The following is a 19,549-nucleotide window of genomic DNA, read 5'->3' as shown; positions in this document are numbered from 1 at the left end:
AATAAATCAATGAGTCAAATATCCCCAAAATCAAAGGGGTAATAGAATTCTATTAATGACTATAATAGAATCTACTATTAGGAGACAGATAAGCCACAGAGAATATCATGTATACCCAGCTCAAACAGTTTAGGTTATTTTGTCTTCTATATTCCCTTTCCTCCAAAGCAAAACAGTATCTAAGTAATTGCTGATATTCCTGTCCTTAAAGCATCACTTCCTCCACCCGATGTTCAAATATTGAGTTTCCAGGCTCAGACAAAGGCATTCACCTTTATACCCTCTTCCCAGCCCACTTCCAGAAGTATGCCTTCAATTGCCACATATACGTAGATAACTTTCAAATTTGCCCTCCACCCTGAAAACTGTCCTCTGGGCCCCCAGACCTGCATAACAGTAACTTCACTTGTAATTCCATCTCCTCTGCTATGGAGGACAGTACTAAAGGGTGCTCAATGTGTCTGTCTGGTAAGTCTCCCTGGCAGTCCCAAGCCCTATATAACACCAGGCACGTGTAGCCTGTAACAGGACTGTGCATGTCGTGGTTCTAGCTCTAAATCCCAGGGGGAAAGACCTGCACCTTCTACATCTCCCCTGAAACTTTAGTCACTGTTTACTACCAGGAACCTGTGGAGGATTCTTGGCAATTCAAATGAATTAACCAGGTCCTCTGGTATTTCCACCTGCAATGTGACCCTAACTTAACCTAAATTTTCATGTCTTAATTTAACAAACACTAAGAAACTATGTGTCCAGCACTGTGACTGCAAATGTGAACCTGTCTTTATGAAATGTGCAGTATAACTGAAGGAGAAAGGTGTCAATCAAAGAATAAAAATACCACAAAAGTAAATAAATCCCATAATTTGGAGGGACATATGATACGTGAACACTAATGATTTGTGCCCTTTTCTATGTGTATGTCAAACTTCACTAAAAAGTTTTGTTTTTTGTTTTTTTTTTTGCGGTACGTGGGCCTCTCACTGCCGTGGCCCCTTCCGTTGAGGAGCACAGGCTCCGGATGCGCAGGCTCAGCGGCCATGGCTCACCGGCCCAGCCGCTCCGCGGCACGTGGGATCTTCCCGGACCTGGGATCTTCCCGGACCGGGGCACGAACCCGTGTCCCCTGCATCGGCAGGCAGACTCTGAACCACTGCGCCACCAGGGAAGCCCTAAAAAGTTTTAAACAATGTTTTGCATCCAAAAGACACTAATAATTCCAGAGTCTGTGAATTGGACAGAGCCTGAAAAATCAATTCATCCATTTTCCTCATTTTACATGTGAGGACACCAGCGTCCCAGAAAAGTTACACAAATTGCTCTCCTCGGGTAGTAACTATGTGAAACAATGTGAAGCTTCTAATCCCTAGGATCTGACCTTGTCTTTAACACTGCCCACCTGACTCACTCCCCCTCTATTCTACATACTTTTTAGCAAATTTTTATTTGCTATAATCCTCTACCCGGCTCACCTATAAAAATCTCTCCAAGCCCCAATTCAAAAGTCCAGGAATCTTTCCTCCACTGATCCCACCCAAGTACTCTCCTCTGCATCCCCTTGGCCTTCATCCTAATTTACCCTGAACTGTGTGTACACTTCATCCCTTATAACTAAGGATAGCGCCTTAAGGGTAGAAAGCCTCACTGCATCACCACTTACCCAACTTACAGTGCCTCAGGGATTGTTTCCTAACAATGAAGGGAGTAATCATCCCGTCAAAGGATGAATGGCCTATAAGAATGCCTCTCAACATTCCAAACTAATGAAGAAAGACAAAGGCTAATGCTGGAGTCAGGGAATCTACCCTTTATTTTACAAGCATTCATATAGCACTTAGAACATAACACACACTGCTCTGAGTACCTTACAAATTAACTCATTTAATTCCCCTAACAAACTTAAAAAGTAGAAACTACTACTAACTCATCGGCAGGTCAAGAAAAGGAAGCATACAAAGATGAAATAATTTGTCCAAAATCACTGAGCCAGGATTTGATGCCAGGGTCCAAAATCCATTCTCTTAACCACTAAGCTATGCAGCCTCAAAATAGAAGAGAAAACAATCTCAATCACCTTTACTAAAACGACAAGAGATAATTTAGAAAATTAAAATCACCTATCTTAAAAATCACAAGACTGTTTTTTGACTTTTTACTAAAAGTTGATTAAAAAATCACTAGAGGGCTTCCCTGGTGGTGCAGTGGTTGAGAGTCCGCCTGCTGATGCAGGGAACACGGGTTCGTGCCCCGGTCCGGGAAGATCCCACATGCCGCGGAGCGGCCGGGCCCGTGAGCCATGGCCGCTGAGCCTGTGCTTCCGGAGCCTGTGCTCCGCAACAGGAGAGGCCACAACAGTGAGAGGACCGCATACCGCAAAAAAAAAAGAAAAAAAAAGAAAAAAATCACTAGAACAACAAGGTCCTATAGTATAGCACAGAGAATATTCAATATCCTGTAATAAACCATAATGGAAAACAATATAAGGAAATGTACATATATGTATAACTGAATCACTTTGCTGTACACCAGAAGCTAACACAACATTGTAAATCAACTACAATTTTAAAAGTCACTAGAGGACTTCCCTAGTGGTGCAGTGGTTAAGAATCCGCCTGCCAATGCAGGGGACACGGGTCTGATCCCTGGTCCAGAAGATTCCACATGCCACGGAGCAACTAAGCCCGTGCGCCACAACTGCTGAGCCTGCGCGCCTAGAGCCCATGCTCTGCAACAAAAGAGGCCACTGCAATGAGAAGCCCGTGCGCCACAACAAAGAGTAGCCCCCGCTCACCACAACTAGAGAAAGCCCACACGCAGCAACGAGGACCCAATGCAGCCAAAAATAAATAAATAAATAAAATGAAAATAATAATAAAAAATAAATAAAAGTCACCAGAACTCCGAATTAAAATTGTGGTAGATGCTAAACCCCAGCCCCCACCAAAAAACAGATCAAGAGGTATCTAGTTATTTAAATTCCCAAAACAGTGTCATAAGACACCTGGGCTTTTTCACTACAGCTCCCATTTCCTGCTTCCTTTAGGAACCCATTATTCTCATGCTTCCTGTCTCATTTTCCCAAATCTTTAAATAGCTTCTATCTGGTTGTGAGGCTTGGACCTAACACATATATCACATCTGGCCTCTTGAACAATTTCATCAGCTTCACCTTGGAGTCATACTTATGTTAAAGGTGAAGAAAAGATGCTCTGTAATGTAGCCAATCCACCCTCACTCACAAGTAATGCTTGCCGCAAAACAGATCCAATATGCTACACAGGACAGGTGACAGCTGGGAGCACGAGATGGATGACAGCTGCAAGCTGAATGTGAGGGTAATTGGGGTAATCTCTAGCCCACTGGGTAAAACTTTGAAGCTCTGTAAAAAGGACAGACACACCGACACACAATTTCAAATAATATGACACTGTTTTGAATGATGGGTAGCAAAAGCAAGAAGCAGGCCATCCTGAGTTGCTCCTTTGGAGTAATGATGTCAGGCAGCTACTAGGCAAAGCACAGGAGGGAAGAATGCGTTGGTTTTTTCCTATGCTTTACTCACTACAGACAGTGCCAAACGTGCAGTGACAGGGAGAGGAACACTAATCATTTCTAAACACTAAATCCCATGTGACATTAAATTTTACACCAAAAAGGATTTTTAACCTTAAGATGTTTTACCTGTTAAAACAGTTTTGCAAACTACTGTCTATGCACCAAATCAAGCCAGTAGCCTGTTTTTGTAAAGCCCTTGAGGTAAGAATTATTTTTTTATGTTTTTAAGGGTTGTAAAAACAAAAAAAGAACAGACACTGTTTGTGACAGCAAAGCCTAAAATATATACTATGTGACCCTTAACAGAGAAAGTTTGCAGAGCCCTATGTTAAAATTTGCACCAAAAGAAACAGCTGAGATTTAGTTAATCCATCAGTGGTTCGTATATTAATTTTTTTTTTTTTTAAATCACTGGAGGGGATTCCCTGGCACGCCAATAGTTAGGACTCCTCGCATTCACTGCCAAGGGCCCGGATTCAATCCCTGGTTGGGGGACTAAGATCCCACAAGCCGCATGGCGAGCTGCGGACCAAAAAAAAAAAATGTTTTTTCATGAATAAACAAATCACTGGAGTTCAGTATCATTAACCATCCACGACGGGTTGTATTAAAAGTCTGGACCTAGTTACTGATGTCTACTTTCAGTCTTTTGGCTCCTACTGTCTGCTCACTTCAGTTAGAAACTGGAAAAATACTGGTAGGGGATAAAAGTGAAACTGGCTTTATTAGATTTCAGGACAACCTATAGATTATTCCTCTTTTATTCCTCTTTTGTCTCCCCCAAACCATTCAGCAAGCAGACTGTATTTTTGTATTTTCATAAAACACCTGCTGTTAATCACTTATTCTATAACAATCACCACATTCACCACTTTACATGTATAATTTCATTTAGTTTCTTCCCTCCCATAGAATGTTAGCTTCATAAGGGTTGGGGTTTCTGTCTGCTTTGCTTACTAATGAATCTCCAATGCCTAGAGTAGTCTGGCACTTGGTAGGTGTTCAATAATATATTTTTTTATTATTAATGAATCCTCACAGGAGGATGAGCTGAGCACCATCGTCACTCAGATAAGGAAACTGAGGCACAGAGATGTTGAATGACTAGGGCCATTCAGCAGTATCAAAGCTGGAACCTGACCCCAGCAGTCTGACTCTACGGTCCAAGTGAGGCATCACGCTGCCGCCCTAGTGCCTTCCGTACAGAAATGTGCCATCTGAATGTCTAACTTTCGTTGACTTATGAAGGTGTGACTACAATTGCTTATAGCAACCAGCAGAGCCAGTTTTAAATTTTTTAGTCTCTGATGGATGACCCTTGTGCTATGGGAAAACACACACAACATCAGAATGTCTTCATGTACAAAAGTGCCACTTTTCTAAGGAGGGTAATGATGTCATTTTGTCACAAGGTTTAAAGATTTTGTAAAACAAAATATAAGTGCGAAACTCTGACAGTTACGTCCTTTCCATTTTTAAAGAAAGAGTTGCTATGTTACTTATGCTTTACATACAACAAAGTTCTGCAAGTTGGACATCAGAGGGGGGAAAAAAATCAAAACAAAGTCCCAAAAAAGAAATAGGGTAGAACAGCTACAAGCAGAGAGAAAACCTGCCAGAGTGATACGGATGCAGAAATACTGAGCTGTGCACACAGCAGGCGCTCAATAAACGCTTTTGGAAGAAATGAAAAGTGAGATAAGCCCTTCTTGGGTTTTATAAACCTTCTTTATTTCTATACTAGGAGGAGCTACAGGAAAAGAAGAAGCAAGGAGTACCAGTCAAGAAAGTGATGTCTTCAGATGGAACGAAAACTTTGAACTTAAAGGATTCCCATGGTGTAACAGCATGAAGGAAAATAAGCAAAAATAATAAACAGCATCTCTTAAGAGCTGGAACCCCAAGCCATACAGTCTTTGATCAAACCAAGGAAATGTGATATTGAAAGAGAAATTGGCGATGTCCATCACCCCGCCATCTTCAATCTACCCCTCAAAAAAGTCCCCAAAACTCTCCTCCCTCCCCAAACAAGGCTGCGACGGAGAAAAGGTCAACGGGGCCAGCTCAGCAAACGGTGACAGCTGCTTCTAATTTAGTGGGCCTCTTCAAACCTAACAGCCCTCGGCCTAAGGTTCTGGTATTACCCTGGTCACAAGAATCACGGGCCCGGTAAACAGTGCAGAAGCCTCAGCACTACAGATTCAAACTCTGGAGGCGGGAACAGGGATCCGCATCTTTAGCCACGCCTCCAGACTCTCAGGCCCGCTAAAGTTTGAAAACTACCATGTTAGTTGGGTTTGGTGCAAGAAAGGCTAGAAAGCCGCCCAGAAAGGGTTGAAGGGGGGCCCGGAGTGGGGATAAATAACACCAGATCCCTGGTACTAACTCTGCTCGGCGGCCCAACTGCTGGGGGGAGGTGGGGAGACGGGAATGAACGGAGGAAACCGGAGGTTTGAAAAGACGCCTGCCCCCCGCCGAGGCCCTCCCGGCAGCCCCCTCGAGGGTCGGTCTTTACCAACGCGAGCAGCGCAGCAGCTTCTCCAGCCGGTAGAGCGCGGCGCGGCTGTGGGCCCAGGCGCCGCGACCAGCCGGCTCCATGGCGGGCGCAGGATGAGGCTCGTTCCCGGAGCGGACCCTCGGCTGCCTGTTCCCCTGCATCGCCCCGCCCTCGCGGAGAAGTCTCCTGGGAGAGCGGGAGGCTGGGCGAACTCGGGCAACCACCCAGACAGCGCAAGCCTGCGACCTGACAGCCGGCCCCCTGCCCCAGCTGTTCCCACTTCTGTGCCTGCGGGACGCCTAGGGCACCAGGCGCGCGGGGTGGGCGGGGCATGGCCAAAACGCGCCAAAAGTCCCGGCGCGCGGGACGGGGGGCGGGGCCTCGGCGAGGGGCGGGGCGCGACCTTGGTAGGACACCTGCTGTCGTTGGGAAAGGGGGCGGGGCCACAGGCTGCCCTGAGGCGTAAAGGCAAGAAAGTGAGCAAGTCCTTGCTTTCCCATAGTGAGGATTCTAGGGACCCTTAGCCGAATGTAATCAATGGAAAGTCACAAACCGAGAAACTTTTTAGTTGAGCATGGTCTCTGCTGTTTCGACTACTGCTGAGCTTGGAAACGCTTTGCTTGTAACATTGACACTCTTTTAATTCCTAAGAAGGTAACTTTCTTTTCTCTCCCCACCCCCACCCCCGGCTTTTCATTGATAGCCATATATACAGATACACCTACTACGCACCCCTTCACCCTCCCCATCCAGTCCGCTGCCAAACCCTTGCATTTTTTTCCCCTTACTCTCAAATCTTCCCACTTCTGTCTTCACAACAGGCCCAGTTGTATCATTTTCACCTGGAGTGTTCCCATAGCCTTCTAGCTGATAACCCGGTGTCCACCCAAGTGCCGCTCAGTCTTTAAGCTACACGGCAGCCATCTAAAACATTTCCAAATAAACACGTGGTTAGTAGACGCAGAACGAGTAAAACTAAATAAGGTCTTATAGGGTGTTTTACCTGACCTATGATAACACATGAAATTAACCAAATATATATAAATATATATATTTAACCTCACAGGTAGCCAAGAAGTTAATCCTTGATTTTTTTAAGCCATTGCTTACCCTTTGCAGAGAAATCAAACTCTAGAGAACTTAAAATGTTAAATGAACTTGGAGAGATGCTATGGTGTATAATGGAGTTAGTTGGAGACCTCAGGAGCAGGGAAGTCCTACTTCTAATCCCACTTCCTCCACTGAATAATTGTGTGATTTAAGTCAAGCCTTAAGTTCTCTGAGCATTTGTTTCCTTATCTGCAAAACGGGGATAATAGTATTTATCCTGTAGATTTCTGGGATTACAGTACATGTAAAAGCACCTACATCATAAGTACTCAAAACTAATGTGAAGATGATCAGTACTGTGAATGCTTTACTTACCACAGCATGACACTGAATATTTTTATCAGATGCATTTTTTTATTAGGGCATAATTTAACTGTGATCAGAGTAAATGAAAATTTCACATTTTGGTCAAATGCTTTGAGGACCAAACAATTGTTACTGGCCTGTTCCTACAGTGCTATTAAATGAATTATGATGCAGGTGCAATGACTTCTTTCTCCTATGAGTTTCCTCTTCCTTCTACCACTGCTCCATTACCTCTCCCCAAACTCACAAAAGTCTTGGTAGCTGTTTCATGGTGGCCATAGTACACGTCAAGAGAATAAGCAAGCTTACTCTTCCATCTGCCACTTCCCCTTCCATTTGCTTCCTCCCAGCCCTGCAGTGCTACAGCTCAGGTGACTGATGCTTAGCTTTTAGTGGAGATGGGATATGTGGGGTTTTTTTTTCTGCTTTTATTTATTTATTTTTTTGTGTGTGGTACGCGGGCCTCTCACTGTTGTGGCCTCTCCCGTTGCAGAGCACAGGCTCCGGACGCACAGGCTCAGCGGCCATGGCTCACGGGCCCAGCCGCTCCGTGGCATGTGGGATCTTCCCGGACCGGGGCACGAACCCGTGTCCCCTGCATCGGCTGGCGGACTCTCAACCACTGTGCCACAAGGGAAGCCCGGGATATGTGTTTTTGAACCAACTCTTCCTCTCAGGCCTGGATCCTGAATTTCAAGAGCCAATTCTTTCTCCCATGTCCATTATGTGTGCAGGTGGAAGATGGGTGACCTACCCAGGATGAGGTACACCAACAGTGTGTGAAATCCTGAAATTCTGTTCCCAGAAAAAACTTCCCCAGGCAAATGCAGTCCAGCTATAGGGTCCTGGTAAAGCCTTAGCTTAGGGCATTAACAGTATCCCCTCTCCACTTTAAAAAGGGATAAATGGTATCTTACTTCCCTTTCCGTTTCCCTGCAAGGACCCCCTGAGTCCATCAAGTTTAGGTTTGTTGCTCCATTTCACTCCTAGTCTATCCTCCTCTCCTTCCAGTTAAGCAGTATTCCCCAGAACCTTAGAACCTTCAACCCTTCCAAAATTATTCATCCTACCCCAGTGTGACTCTCCAGTCCCAGGGGGGGGTTCTGAGGCATACAAATTGGCTTGCTTTAGCCCATTTACCCATTCTCTTTCCATGCCCTGCCCCACATCACTTTGATTACCATCTGTAATTCTTCTGTACTCCAAAGGCATCTCCAGCCTGGATCTCTTTCCCAATCTTCAGGCTCAATATAACAGTTCGTTGAAAACAGTCTAAATGCTATTTTTTTTCCTTCTGTTGTGTTGTGAAGTATTTTACAAGTAGTAAATCTTACTCATATTCACTTGGATAAACATATATAACAAGTAAAATGGGACAAGCGTAACACCCAGACTCTCAGCCCGTGGAATATGAAGCTATCTCACAAATTCAGCACGCACACTAATTCTTCTCTGGCTTTGAATTATGGTGTCATGCAGTGAAATCAACCACCTCGATTCTTTTGAGTGCACTCTCTGACAGATATAAATTTTGTTTGCAAGGACCTCTACGAAACCTAGAGTTACCCCCAGAAAATGCAGTTTGAAAACAATTGATAAAGAACAACTGAATGTGGTAATTGATGGAGTGGAACAAACCTCCACAGCATCTAGGAGTGCGGTGCCTGCTCTCTGCATTTGACTGAGCTAGGCTTCCTATGTGAAAATGCCATTAACCTAAGTTAAATTCATAAGCTCTGTGCCATTTTTTTCTGGAATCCAATGTGGCATAATGATTAAGTGCCATAGAGCTCTGGAGTCAAGCAGAACTGGGTTATAAACCAACCCCTGCCATTTCCTAGAATTGAGCCCATGGGCCCATTGTTTAACCTATCTTGGAACTTAGTTTCATCTTTTGTAAATGTCAGATTAATGTGTATCATCTCTCACAGGGTTGCTGTGAGAAAGGAATTACAAACTATGAAACTGTTCTAAACCAGGAATGCAGCACAACCAATGCAAATCCCTTCACAATGGACTGTCCTGAACTTTAATACATATATTGAAGCTTAAGTCACAGCGCACAACACATTTTCCCATCTTTAGAACTGGTTTTAGCATTGTTGAGTTGCACTAAGCCAGTTATGCTTGCTTTAAAATTCTCTTACGGAAGAGTACATCTTCTGAGCTAGAGGGAGCCACTCAATTCCACGACTATGGAACAGAGATACTTGCCGTAGCAATTCCTTTGCAAATATGGTGCAATAACTCTGACAGGAAGCTTGAATTTTGCTTAATGACCATAATCTCTCTTAGTATCATCGCAAATGAAGTTATCTACTGAATTCCTAACACCGTCCTTGGCATGGTGTTAGGCCCCGTTAACGAAAATCCTTATAGTTTTGTTCAGTTAACTTGGAGATCTGTTATTTATTTTGTTCTTCCTTTAAGAGCAAGGAAACCTCAACAATTAAAAACAGTAATTTTGCCCTATGTACTATAGACAGCTTATATGAAGCAAACAAAACAGTATGGCCAAAACTAATCAGTACCGACCACCCACAGACGCCACATGACGAATGTGGACCCCTACTTGGGCAGTACAGTTGTACATACATGTATTGATCAAGTTAGTGGTTACAGTCTCTCTGGGTTGCACATATAGACACAGTCTCAATGTCATGCAGACCTTGGCATTTACTGAAAAATTACCTAAGTCACTAGAAGCATCTAGATATTTTGAAATGGTTTTGAAAGGATGTTAGCCCCATTCTTGTGGGCACCTGCCAAATTTCTGTTACAGAATCAGAAGTATGTAGTCTAAGGACATAGATATATTATTATGTCCCTTCAGCAATGGTTTTAAAGGTTTTGATGTCTTCTGTATTTCCTGATCATTTATCAAATTCAGTCTGACACAGATATTTCACTCGTCATTGTTTTTGGTTCAACAGACTTCAGAGTTCAGCTCATTCCACTGCCTTTTATTGCTTGCTGTTTTTAAGGAGAGATCTCAGTAGAAACCCCCTTTTTCTGTACAGTGTAATTACTGAAGCACATAAAGTGGTTATAGCAGGAATTTATCACTTTCAGGTGGAAATATTCGCAGCCAAATAAAAGATAGAGTAGGAACACCAGAAGCAATTTATAACAGGCTCACTGACATTTTGTGTTGAGAAGCTCTACCACCGAATAAGTATTAAGTCATAAATCTCTGTAAATGTGATTAAAGCCAGCAAGTTATTCTTTGATGGGACACCATAATGAAAGAATGTTGTGATGCAAAGCAGGAAGATTCTGTTGACAAAAATCACCAAAAACAGCTGTATGTAAAATTTACAAACTGCTTGTTTTAAATTCTGTTGAATTCCAGCAGCTGTTTGTTTGCACATAAAATGTTCATTTAGGAAATGAGCATTGACCCTAGTTTGGGTTCCATTGTGTTTCAAAATTTTGTAATCAGTGCAATCAAAATTCATACAATAATTTAAATTTCTTTCCAAGGACATATAAGAGGTAACCAGTATATTTAAGTATGCCTTGGACACATTATACATTCGATAAATAGGGAAATGAGTGAATGACTGTATACCATTGTTCCCGAAAGCAATGGCCAGTTACCAAGTGCATTTCAGCTTTATTTTTTTTTTCCATTCACATATACTGTTTTGGAAATTATGCCTTGTTCATATTAGATTCATTTTGCTAGTATTGATAATAACCCTTAATAGGCCTTTAGAAATACATTTTGGAGTTTAGAATATTGAATTAAAATTTAGTTACTGTTGTAAAGTCACTCTCTGTGACAAAGTTTATTAAATCTCTCCTCAGTATTTTTACATTGCCTTCATTTAGTTGCTTCTCTCGCTATCTCAAACGATAGCTTATATATTTTTTCATCTGTGAAGTAGGGATAATAGAAAATACCTCATTGCTATTGAATGGATAAAATAAGCTAATAACCTTAGCAAAGTCCTTGACACACAGTAAGTTCTTAATAAATTCTGTCACTTATCACTCTATAAAAACTCTAGGTTCAAGAATAATAAAATGGGGCTTCCCTGGTGGTGCAGTGGTTAAGAATCTGCTTGCTAATGCAGGGGACACGGGTTCAAGCCCTGGTCCAGGAAGATCCCACATGCCGCGGAGCAACTCAGCCCGTGCGCCACAACTACTGAGCCTGTGCTCTAGAGCCTGCAATCCGCAACTACTGAGCCCGTGAGCCACAACTACTGAAGCCCGCGCGCCTAGAGCTCGTGCTCCACAACAAGAGAAGCCACTGCAGTGAGAAGCCTGCACACTGCAACGAAGAGTAGCCCCCGCTCACCACAACTAGAGAAAGCCCACGTGCAGCAATGAAGACCCAACACAGCCAAAAGTAAATAAATAAACTAAATTTTAAAAAAAAGAATAATAAAATGATAAGAAATTTATTCTTAGATAATAAGAACAATATCCTCTTGGATAGTCAGGTAGATTGCAATCCAGTATATTTCAACTTTTAAAAATATCTGTTGCCCCCAGCCTCAAAATAATATATATATATATATATATATATATATATATATATATATGCAACTTTTAGGTGTTAATTGGGAGATTGGGAAGTTATTTCAATGAATAAACCTTATCTTAAAACTAACTATAACAACACTTTGCATTGTTAAGCCAGACATACACAATGATAGTCTTTCCTTTGCATGAATTAATCAAATCACTGAGAAAAATATATAGTCGTTCCTCAGAATGGGACAGGGGTCAGGGGGGTAGGGGGTGGGTGTTGGTTCCATGACCTATCACGATACCAAAATCCAAGGTTGCTCAAGTCCCGTGTAAGCCCTCTGTATCCGGGGTTCCATATCCAAGGGTTAAACCAACCTTAGATCATGTATTAAGTTTGGGATCCATGGTTGGTTGAATCCGCAGATGCCAAAACTACAGATACGGAGGGCCTACTGTGTTTATTGAAAAAAGTCCACGTACAAGTGGACCTGTGAAGTTCAAACCCCTGTTGTTCATGGGTCAACTGTATCCGTTGGTTTTAAATTTCCACAAAGAGTCTATATAATTTAGACTTACCATATAATCCTATCCATCACCTGAAGGTAAAGAGGTCATTATTTATCCAATTGACAGAAGGGGGAAAGGGGCTTCAGGTTGTTGAGTAATCATCCCAAGGACACGCAGGTTATAAGCGGCAGAGTAGGGAAAATCGATTCAGGTCTGCCTGACTTCAAAGCTCAGGTTTTAAGCACCTGCATAACCTAGTTTTAATTAACTTCCAAGGACTTTAAGTCCAAGTCAGTTTAAATATGAGGGTGTGTACTGATGTTCAGCACAATTATGCATTGTACGATTATAGAAGAAGTTTAACTTATAGTCTTTCCCCTCAGAGAATTTACTGTCTACAGACAAGATTAATATAAGAAACAATACAAATAATATGATATGAGACAGGTTATAATTAAGTGTTCAGTTATGTGGTGCACATGTAAGTATCACAAAAGGTCAGGGAAGAGAATGCTTAAAATTGCTTACAGGGTCCTGTTGGTCCAGTGGTTAGGACTCAGCGCTTTCACTGCTGTGGCCCAGGTTTGATCCCTGGTCGTCAGGGAACTAAGACTCTGCAAGCCTTGTGGCCCGGCCAAAAAAAAAAAAAATTGCTTACAGAAGACTGGGGAGGACTTCCCTGGTGGCACAGTGGTTAAGAATCCACCTGCCAATGCAGGGGACACAGCTTTGAGCCCTGGTACGGGAAGATCCCACATGCCGTGAAGCAACTAAGCCTGCGTGCCACAACTACTGAGCCTGCGCTCTAGAGCCCACGAGCCACAACTACTGAGCCTGCGTGCTTCAACTACTGAAGCCCACATGCCTAGAGCCTGTGCTCTGCAACAAGACAAGCCACCACAATGAGAAGCCTGCGCACCGCAATAAAGAGTAGCCCCCGCTCACCGCAACTAGAGAAAGTCTGCGTGCAGCAACAAAGACCCAACAGATCCTAAAATAAATAAACTTATTTAAAAAAAAGAAAAAAAAGAAGACTGGGGTGATCGTGGATATCTTTGTGGAAGAAGTGAAAGCAGAAGTTAAGTCTTATAGATAGAGAGGTTTAAAGTAGTAGAAGGGTGGAGGAAGATTATTTCAAATGGGCAAAATGATATAAACACAGACACAAATGATGGGGGAACATCGGCACCAGTTTGACTAGAGCAAAGACATTGAACTGAAGCGTAGGTCAGAAATGGTCAGATAACAGCAATTTCATCTGGCTCAACCTAATGCATATTGGATAGTAGTGATTACATATAGTACATAGCTGAATGCAATAAGGAACTTCTGGAATTTGGGGAGGAATTAGTGAAAAGTCACCTTCTTGAGAGGGAAGCTAGCAGGAATCAACAAATAATGGTTGAGATTATTATTTGCTCATTTATGCATTGTAAGAGAGATTTGGAAATAGGTTGCTTAGAGATTCAAAGAAAAGCCCCAATCTAATCAAAGCAAATAGAGTAAAATTAAAGGACTGAATTTTTTTTTAAACTTGCCCTTTCAGGGCAACTTGAGCCTGAGAATAAAAATTGTCACATTATTAATAATAACAGTCTACATTTATATAGTTTTGGCATCTACCAGTGATGTGTGCTAGCTGGTTTATACAGGTTCATAAGAGCCAACCTTATATTTGTAGGAATTTTACTAGCTATTTGTTAAACATAGCCATTATTAAAAACCATATTGTGTAAACTTAGAATTAAATAATTTCTTAAAACAAAAGTAATAAATATTTAAAACTCATCACTTCCTAAATGTTTTACTACATTTTTTTTTATTATCTAACCTCTTAATGTGAATTACATTTTTAAAAAATGTCTATGATGGACATGCCATGGTATATAATGGTATGTCCTTGCACATTCTTGCCAACTCCACATTCAGTAACATGACCTGGTAGCTTGAAATCTATGTTAATAATACAGATTAATATGTCATATCTATAGCTCTTGTATCGTGAATAGGTACAAAAAATTGGTGATTTATTTTTCCAGTATTCAAAACTGACTGAGCAAACAATTCACTCACATCACTGACAAACAAGTTTCACTTTTATCTTACTCATGAATTGAACACAAATATCAGTGAACGTGTGTGGGAATTACTCTCAGAAAGCCAGTTGTTCAACATTTACCCGTACACCAGAGCATCTTCCTGCTGTGTTGGATCTGGTGTCTCCCCCGCACCCCACCCCCACCCCGCCCGGCCTCCCCGCCCAGTGGAAGTCTTCAGGCTATATTTCATGTTTACTCACAAACACAGTGCTATTGGCTACAGTATTGGCATCTAGATTTTCCCTCTTCCTAGGCTTTGATTCTGAGCCTTGCAGTGACTTCTGCTGCCTCGGTTCAGAAACCTGATATGCTCTGAGATGGTGAGATTCTTACTCCTTTGGACTCCACAACCCCTCCAGCTCAAAATCGTCTCTAGCTGCTGCCTTTGGAAGGAACTCTGGGTCAACACTGCTTTATTAGAATAGGGAGATTTCCTTTTCCCCAATCTTGTACCTACTCTGTACTAATTACGTTGCCTAGTGCCTTCAGTATCTCCCAAAAAGAATGTATGAAGTTGACGCTTCTGGTTTTGCTGTACTTTTATGTTCACATCGCATGCCTGTGAGGGGCTGGACTGGAGGAACACTTCCTACCGTGTTTTACCTTCTCTGTGTGTTTCTGGCGGGTATCACTAGCTAATACATTATATATTTAACTTATATTGATCTAATTTAGTATCTGTGTTTCCTCATGGAATGTAAGCTCCAGGAAAGCAGGGATTTTTGTCTACTCATTGTTATAACCCCAGCACACAGAACCGCACCAGGAGCTTAGTAGGTATTTACATGAATGAGTGAGTGAATGAATGAGGACAAAGTGACAGATATGCTGTAGTCAGAATCAGCTTGGCCCTTTGATCCTGGGGGCATTATTTCTGGACCAAACTTGCTCTACTTTCTCTTTAATTAAGATAAGTTTGTTGTTGTTGTTGTTTTCTCTAGACATTCCTAAATCATTCGTGCCCTCCAAGTTCTCTAAAGATGATTCAATTCTCCTTAGTGGGTGTTGCTTAGATTCCGCTCCCCACACCATTCCCTAGTCATACATGAAGCCATAAGTGGAACGTTATAATGTAATCTAACTGAATGAAGAGAAATAAAACCTATGAGCGTGTTAAATCAGAATGTTAAAAAAAAATGCCTTTTCTTAATGGTTCAGATCGGAATTTCTTTTGTGAGATGGTTTGGGAAAATTCTTGATAAGGTTCTTGGCTAAAAGGGATATTAGCAAAAGCCAAAGCAGCAATAGGCAGTGTTTAAACTACTTTCCACGGACAAGAGAAATTAGGTTTGGGGCTTGGGAAGGAGGAAGGGGAAGAGAGGGAGAGGGACAGAAGGAGGAAGCAACAAGATCGTCACGAGATGGGAACTGCAACTAGAAAAGGCAGCCAGTGAAGGGTCCCAGGAGTTGCGTGACTGAGAACCTTAAGAACAAGTCCTAAATTATGGAACTCTTTTAGCTGGATATAGGATTACTGTGGAAACGAACCGGAAATCTATGGATTTATGGGGCCTGGCTCCCTGGAAAATGCTATGGATGTTTTCTGTGTACACTGAGTGTAGAGGTGATAATATTTCATGTCTGAACAGGTAGGTCTCTTGTGCAGGTGAACTGGCTGAACACATTATTACTTACAGATCAGAATCAGAACACATCATCGTGCGGCCAAAAAAAAAGGTAGGAGCTGGCTGGCAATCCAGGACCTTGAAATGATGAGGAAAGTATGAAATTGTTAGCAAAGACGGTGAGAGCTCAGATTTGCACCAGTCTGGTTTGAAATCTAATCTTTTGTTTTATCTCAGTAGGGCTGTGTAAGAAGCTTCAGGTTTTTTTTTTTTTTTTTTTTTTTTTTAAACATCAGATACTTCCTGCCCCCAAGGGGAAACGGTTTGCTACCAGAACAAGATGGACAAAGGTCGTGGTGCTGGAAGATGTTTCAGGCTTTTATCGTCTCACTCTCAAAACTGTCCAAACAGCCCAGCAAATGAAGGCTTATCCTGCCAGAGGCAAGAAACGACAGTCCGTGTGGGTAAAATATATTACCTGAAATTTTTTCTGATCATATTATCTTCTCAATAGAGTTCTATTTTCACACTCAGTGACTTGATGTCAAAGATTTTCACATCTTTCTGGCTTATTACTTTAGGTGAATGTGGATGCTGTGATAGCAGTAATTATCGAAACCCAGAAAGAACAGGAAAAGGAAAAAAGACCCTTTGTTTTCCAGCTCTTTTTAATGGTTAAGAGTATTTAAAACTAAAAGGAGAAATATACTTTAAAAGTATACATATTTTTAAGAGAATTCATGAGCATCTCTTGGGGGAGGAGCAGGCAGGAAAAAGCAGGAGAGGTGGGATAACAACTAATGAATAAGCAAAACAAAGACAGGACATTGTTCTTGAAACTATAAGATACATGGTCAAGCCCTGGCCCTGTCATTTGCTAATTTTTTTCCCTAAGCCATTTAATGCATTCTTCCAATTATCTCATGATCAGATGGTTCTCGAGTGCTTACATACCAGTCACTATCTTAGGTGTTGGAAGCCCAACCTGACCCCCTCATCAGAGTTTACAATCTCTGCTTCCCTTTTATTAACTCTACAATGGGAAAAATAATAATTGCCTTCTCATAGTGTTTCTGTGACGATCAAATGAGAACACCTTACGTAAAAGCAGTCTGTAAACTATACACGTGAATGATTATCATTATATTTCTCTTTATCCAAACTCAAAATAAGAGGTACTCAGCCAACCCTATATTTGTTAAAATTAAAACAAATTTTTTAAACTTCAATCGTCGGTGCACAATGGCCCCTGCCGAAATAACTACCTTCTTTTAAAAAAGTCTATCAAGATTTTGTGCAACTCCCATTATGATCAATAGACAATGTGGCTTGCTTTGAAATGTCTCCTCTTCATTTCATTTCTAAGTAGGAATTAAATTTCTTTTCTTGAATTATAGGGTGCCAGAATAAATGATTGAAGCATTGGGGGAGAATCACAAAATCGCACTCATTCTGTTCTGATATTTGAACCACAGCCAAAAAATCAATATCCTATAATTTGAATAGAGATATCCTCAGACTTAGGTAGTATTTAATTACACAACATTAGTACAACATAGTTTAAAAAAAAATCTAAAGATCATTTTTTAAAATACTGAATTAAAGTAACAATTTAATCTGCTTACTCAGGGAATAAATTTAATATCAAATCAAACAGAACCACAGCCCCACATCCTCTCTTACTCTCATTCATGTGCTATATCTCTTTAAATAAAATTACAGCACTAACATGGTCACAGGTCGAGCAATCTTGACAAGCTCAGCTCTGCTTAAGTGTGTTATAATTATTCAAAAATTGTTAAGTATTACTTGAAATGAGTATTTCTTGTATTTTAAGTATTACTTGCTGACAAGCATACCAGTTTTGAAATAGCGGTAATACCTATTTTAAACAGCATTTGATCCATTGATCTTCTAAATAAAGATGCCACTAACTTTTGAAAATAAAGGTTACCATAAGACAATAAAATAAATACATCACCTTCTTTCCTACAAACTGAACTATGTTTGCAGCCTTTGTCAATACATCAGTATGTGTATTCATTTCTCTGTTGTGCTTTACTTAAATTTACAACCAAGTAAACATAGAACAAACCACTACATAATACAACTAAGATCAAATGCATATAAATGTAATAGTACATACATACAAATATATTATTGTAGTAGGATATAAGATTAAACTTGACTCATTCTTAAATTCATAAGGTTAAAGAGTTGCAGACTCTAGAAATATAGGAAAGAGTTTTTTCTGCAGTAAATTACTGCAGACAGTTGGACATTCCAAAGTGCTAACAACTGGGCCCAAGCAAGCGTAAAGAATAAACAGATCACTACATTTGGTTTATGCAATGTTTAAGCATAACCAATGCAGTTTTCGCCTTTATAAGGCAAATGTATTTTAAAATCAATTTGTAATGTGACAGAAAGACGATAAAATAGTTTCAGTAGTCGTGTGATATACTGTGATGGTTTAGTTCTGTGCAAACATGAATCAAGACACCCATATCCTGTCAAGGCAACAAAGGACCTAACCTTGCTAAGAGAGAGCAATATGAATTCCAAACAATGCGCTTCTTAAAGGAAACATTTAAGGAGAAAAAGGGCACCAAGTTCTTTGGAAGAGAAGTACAATCTTATTCCAAGTTGATTGTACTGCAGCCTCTGTATTTTAAAGTAGCTTCACTTGTTATCTTCTTCTTTGTATACTACTTAATACATAAAGTATATTTATTAAAATTCCTAATGAAAATTTGAATACAAATACAGTACTCATTATTTTACAAGGTTTGGCATGTTTTTTTAATATAGTAAAAGTTTAAAATATTCATGTTTGTGAAAATCAATATTTTAACTCACTGAAATGAAGTATAGGAAGAAAAACTTTACAATTGTGAATTTGTTTTTAAAATAATAAACTTTCTTTTGTAGTTTTCCAACATGACTTCAGAGGGGATAACAGCTCCTTTCTATGATATATTATTCATATTCTGCATAAATGAAATGAAGAATATCATGAAACAGTTTATAAAAGTTTATAATCAGTCAATGAACTACATTTTACTTAATAACTAAGTGAAATATAATAAAATCCTGTATAAATCATGTTTTTATAAGGCATAATGATTTCACATTTTATATTGGAGCTATGTCACTGGTGAGATTTTCTTTAAAATCATCTATTAAGATCAGTTGTAAGGTATCTGAAGAAAATAAATTGCAAATATGGACAGCCTCTTAAGATTCAAACTCAACCTAAAATTTATGCTTAATATTTTTATTGGGCATCTACACTAGAACTAGGGGTGACCAAAAGACCCAGTACTGATGACCTATGGTTCGTTAGAAAGCACTGGGAGGGTAGGTACCCATAGTTCTTATTCCTCACTCGTATGGCTGCTCTTGGCTGAATCATAATGAGCAAAGAT

General features: G+C 40.7%; 1 protein-coding gene across 1 annotated transcript in view; it reads right to left on the bottom strand.

The window, feature by feature from the left end:
• BARD1 (BRCA1 associated RING domain 1) overlaps positions 1-6,347 on the bottom strand; it is a 75,084-nt gene extending 68,737 nt beyond the window's left edge. Inside the window, exon 1 of the mRNA XM_027122154.1 lies at positions 6,071-6,347. Within this exon, the coding sequence (XP_026977955.1) occupies positions 6,071-6,213 (143 nt within the window). The 5' untranslated portion in view covers positions 6,214-6,347. The remainder of the gene's footprint in view (positions 1-6,070) is intronic.
• Positions 6,348-19,549: the final 13,202 nt, after the last annotated feature.

The sequence above is a fragment of the Aethalodelphis obliquidens genome, unplaced genomic scaffold (genome assembly GCF_003676395.1).
Source record: "Aethalodelphis obliquidens isolate GAN/ISIS:26980383/991018 unplaced genomic scaffold, ASM367639v1 scaffold2, whole genome shotgun sequence".
In the NCBI taxonomy this organism is placed as follows: domain Eukaryota; kingdom Metazoa; phylum Chordata; class Mammalia; order Artiodactyla; family Delphinidae; genus Aethalodelphis; species Aethalodelphis obliquidens.
Note: the sequence above shows the minus strand (reverse complement) of the source record. Positions and strands in the feature narration are given on the sequence as shown.